We start from the raw sequence: 4,825 nt of genomic DNA, 5'->3' as shown, positions 1-4,825 counted from the left end.
GTTTATGAGCAATGGCTAAAGTCTTTACTGAGAATGAAGGAACTTAGAACAAGATAAGAGGATTGGTGAAGAAAAGGTCTGGAGAAGGGTTAAGGTAATAGACTTCTCAGAATGGGCACGAATTATGAAGATACTTGTGTCCCACGTGATAATTTACCAAAGGGTATGCAAGGTAAAAAACCTCTCCAAAATCAGCAAAAGTAGGCAAAATTAGGTAGACAAGATGATTCACCCATGGATAGCAATCAAACTCATAATGAGAATGAAGGCTACAGCATTGGCATAAAGTTCTAGGCCCCTGAGAGCTGTTAATAACTCTCTTCTCATTATCAGCAAAGCCTAGGGACAAATCCTACCCCCACCCCTCATATATGCTCTAGGACATGCCAGGGAGTTGATCCCTGAGGGATGGTGGGCCCTCGAGGGAGGACCATCTTGAGGAAAAGTACCCCAGGAGGCCTACCTGGAAGGCAGGAGCTGAGGGTTTAATAGGTCATGACTCAGCCTCTAATGAGTCCTCACATGGAGACACCACAGGAAACACCAGGATGGACAAGGCTTAACAGGTGAGCAGGACTAGGGATGGAGTGTCCAGAGACAGGAAGAAAAAACTGGGGCGCAGAGACAGGGGCAGAGAATGCAGGGTCTATACACCCAGGCCAGGGAGCAGGAAGACTGATTGGGTGTGCACAAGAGGCAGATGCCTGGAATCCAGGTTGGCTCTGCACACATGGGCTGCGGGACCCTGGGCCACATATCCTGGCAGGGCAGGGCAGGGAGTACACTCACAGGTGGGATTCAAACCATATCCTCATCAAGTCATTTTCTCCCACAGGAAAGCAAGGCTGATGACAGCAGTAACCATTGGAAGCACCAGCATACTTTGAGCACTTAGCTGTTCCAGGCTCTTGTGTAGCATTATCTAAACATTCTCTCTGCAAGGATGCACAGCAACCCCAGGAGGTCACAGATGAGGGAAACAAGCTCAGAGAGGGGAAAGTAATTTGTCCAAAGTCATACATGAAAGTAGGAGCTGGGATTGGGGTCCAGTCCTTTTTGATTCACAAGTGCACACACTGGACCACTAAGGCCCACAGGACATGATGAAGGTAAAGCCTCCAGCTGGCGGCAGGTGCTCACTAGGTGGGAGAGCCCTCACCCTCTCCCTTTGGGGCATGGGCCATGTGACACGTGCTCTGGCAGACACAGAGGGGACACTCAGAAAAGGGTTCATCGGATTGGAAACCCCTCAGAGATCGTTTTCTCCAAACCCCCCGCTACACAGATGAAAGAGCAGAGGCTCAGGGTCCCAAAGTCACAGCAAGCAAGTGGCAGAGCTGGCCCAGGAACCCAGACCCTTGGTTGCCAGGCGGGGTTCTTTTATAGCAGGCTGGCTCCTAACAACCTCCGCTCTCACCCCTCAGCAGCCGTGGCCTTGAACAAGGGCCTATCCTTCACCAACCCTCCGTTTCTCATGTGTTGAAGGGCATAACCACTCCCCGGCAGGGTTGGATGCTGGGAGGAGATGATGTATGTCAAGTGCAGCATCAAGGTGGACACAAGGTGATTGGTTTTTCTGTCCTTCCCTGTCCCCACCTGCACTGTAACTGTCTCGTAGATAATCCCAACAGGGAGGACCTGCTGGGGCAAGTTCTTTGCCCTGGGAAACAGCAGCCTTTAGGCCATAAGCCCAGGACTGCATCACTCAGGTGTAGTGTGTAATCCAAAGCCACACAAGAGCCCTAACCTGTAAAACAAGTGTAAGAAGTCCAATCAAATTTGGATATTTCCTGTTATGGGCTAGTTGAATGGTGCTTTGAAAGATCAAATGTTAAATTCTTTCAGAAAGTATTTTTGGTGCCCCTGCTATGCTGGTGATCCAGTATGCCTGTTGGATGATCTAGTACCACCTGGCAATGAAAAGCCATGTGCCACCTCTCCACCGCAGTCTCAGCATCCCTACCTCCATCTGCAAAGCAGTGGGACCAGGAGGGAGGAATGGGGTAGCAGAGTTGATGCCCTCTTAGGGCCTCTTAGGGCCCCTCTGGCTTCAGCCCTCTGCTTTTCTGCCCCTCAAATCCTTTGCTCTGCCTCACTGGGACTGGCAGCCACAACTCCCTGTCTGAGAGCAGAAATGTCCAGGGCAGTGCAGAGCACGTTCACACTTTTGCTAGGTCCTGGGGTCCGACTTCTGGAACATTATTTCAAAGAAAGATTTGCCTTGCCAGACACCAGTTCATAGTCACTCCCTTCACTGTAACATGACAAAGAGCCCCACACCCAGAGACAGGATAGGGAGTACTCAACTTACACAGAGAAAAGCAGAACCACTGCACCAAGCAAACAAGGGAGAAGGAGCCATTCCCTGGTTAATAATTATGATGAGAAGATAGCATGTTGCTGTAAACCTTAGAGAAATCAACCCTCCCTAGCAATGTAGTGACAAAGATGTCACTTTTTAAAAACTTCAAGCAAATGCTAAAAGAGAAAAGAGCTTAGGGGCCTGGTTTAAGAGACCTGATATCCCCCAAAGGACCATATGGAACATCAAAGAGGGGACCAGCAGAAGTTCTTCCATAACACTGAACACAACTGAAATTAGCTAAGTATGTGATTCTTTACTTAATGTCTTTCTCTACCACTAAAATTCCAGCTCCATGAAGTTAGAGACCTTCTTTGTTTTGTTCAACGTATATATCTGGCATATAGCACATGGTTTTGTATATTGTAGGCATTTTTGCCATACTTAACTTTAAAAAGGGAAAAGGGAATTCTGGGAGAGGATGGAGACAGAACCCGTCATCTCTCTTCTAGAGTTGGTTGTAAATGTGTGGTTACATTATACAGTGATCACTATGTAATTTGCATTCCAGAATCCCTGCTCTGGTTTCCAGATGCTCCCACTGCCCACTTCCTGGGCATCCGGCTTAACCCATCATGGAGACCATAGCCTGTAACAGATCAGAGGACTCGTCAACCATCTTCTACCTTATGGGCATCCCTTCTCTGCCAAAATCCCTCTTCCTTCCTATTTTCTTCATCTTTTTTCTCCTTTACCTGCTCATCCTGGTGGGAAATGCCCTGATCCTAGTGTCTGTGGTGGCAGAGCCCAGCCTCCACAAACCCATGTACTTCTTCTTGATCAACCTCTCAGCCCTAGACATAATTTTCACAACTACCGTCCCCAAGATGCTGTCCCTATTCTTGCTTGGGGACCATTACCTCAACTTCTCTGCCTGCTTCCTGCAGATGTACCTTTTCCACAGCTTCTCCTGCTCTGAAGCCTTCATCCTGGTGGTCATGGCCTATGACCGCTATGTGGCTATCTGCCGCCCGCTGCACTACCCTGTCCTCATGACCCCACGGACCAATGCTGCACTGGCAGCCAGTGCCTGGCTCACCGCCCTCCTTCTGCCCATCCCAGCAGTGCTGCAAACCTCCCACATGGCTTTTGACAACACTGCTCACATCTACCACTGCTTCTGTGACCACTTGGCTGTGGTCCAGGTCTCCTGCTCTGACACCACCCCCCAGACCTTCATGGGCTTCTGCATCGCCATGGTGGTGTCCTTCCTGCCCCTTCTCCTGGTGCTTCTCTCCTATGCCCACATCCTGGCCTCGGTGCTTCACATCAGCTCCCGAGAAGGACGCTCGAAAGCCTTCTCTACCTGCAGCTCCCACCTCCTGGTGGTTGGTACCTACTACTCATCCATTGCTGTAGCCTACGTGGCCTACAGGGCTGACCTGCCCCTCGACTTCCACATCATGGGCAATGTGGTGTTCTCCATTCTCACCCCTGTCCTCAACCCTCTCATCTACATGCTGAGGAACAGGGATGTCAAAGCAGCCATCACCAAGATGGCATGTCCCTGGGGCCCAAAGAATGCTGGGGAACCCTGATTCATAGGTGAACTTTATTTTCTCACCAACACAAATAAAAATAGAGGGAAAGTGGGCAATTTAGATAGCCAGATAGAACAATAATTCTCAAAATACAGTCCTAGGTATTCTTCCATTGCAATAAAATAATGATTTTTTTCCTTAACAGAAAAATTGGATTGGATTTTTCTATTCAATTTTTAAGCTGTGAATTCCAAATTTCACAAGATTTGCGGTCACATTTCCATTAATTCAAACAATTTTGATTCTCAGAGACTTAAGTATTTGACTCGAAAGAAATTCAGTTTTTTTCCCTTGTATCTCTTCTTCTAATATTTCTGAATGCCCCCAGGATTGCCGACACACAGATGTGAATCAGCCTTGCCCTTTTTGCTGGAGTAGTAACTTAGAAGCCCCCCTCAAGGAAAAAGTTTGAAACTGCTACCATCTCAATCCTGTTGCCTGAAAATTCACTGCCACTACCAATATGTCAATACCAGTCACATGGGAAAGTTACCTCTGGTGTCTATGCCTTCGTAGTGCCATAAAACTAGCGCATGCCCTTCCTCTAGCTTATGCTTAGGCAAGAAGTGTCCCTTATCAAACCTGTGTGGGCACAAAGGCATTACAGTTCTTTTAATTCTAAGACACACCATAGCTTTTCCATCCGTGACAATGGGGAGCTAAGTATAGAAGTTTCCCCCTATTAGTAGTATGCTGTGCCCAGAACCTCTACTCTTTCTCAAAATACAGCCCTAGGTATTCTTCCTGGCCTTAGAAGCCAGCCCAAGCTCTTTATTCCCTTCCCCTGTGCCAAATTTCCTCTTGAAGAATGTTTTTCACCTACAGCCTCACCTGCTAATTAGCACAGGTATCTCTCTGTATTTCCCTATTTAAAAAGTAGTTTCAACTTTTGTGCATCAAATGACACGATCAAGAGAGCAAA

General features: G+C 47.9%; 1 protein-coding gene across 1 annotated transcript; it reads left to right on the top strand.

Annotated features, from left to right (window-relative positions):
• The first annotated feature begins 2,937 nt into the window (after window positions 1-2,937).
• On the top strand, window positions 2,938-3,900 carry LOC130861180 (olfactory receptor 2AT4-like). Its single transcript, XM_057749784.1, has one exon. It carries the CDS (start codon window positions 2,938-2,940, stop codon window positions 3,898-3,900), a length of 963 nt encoding a protein of 320 aa, XP_057605767.1.
• Window positions 3,901-4,825: the final 925 nt, after the last annotated feature.

The sequence above is a fragment of the Hippopotamus amphibius genome, chromosome 9 (assembly GCF_030028045.1).
Source record: "Hippopotamus amphibius kiboko isolate mHipAmp2 chromosome 9, mHipAmp2.hap2, whole genome shotgun sequence".
NCBI lineage: Eukaryota > Metazoa > Chordata > Mammalia > Artiodactyla > Hippopotamidae > Hippopotamus > Hippopotamus amphibius.
The sequence above is the reverse complement of the archived record's forward strand: the minus strand, read 5'-3'. Positions and strand labels throughout refer to the sequence as shown.

Coding starts and splice junctions, on each gene's coding strand:
- LOC130861180 (XM_057749784.1), top strand. CDS start 2,938: ATGGAGACCATAGCCTGTAACAGATCAGAGGACTCGTCAACCATCTTC.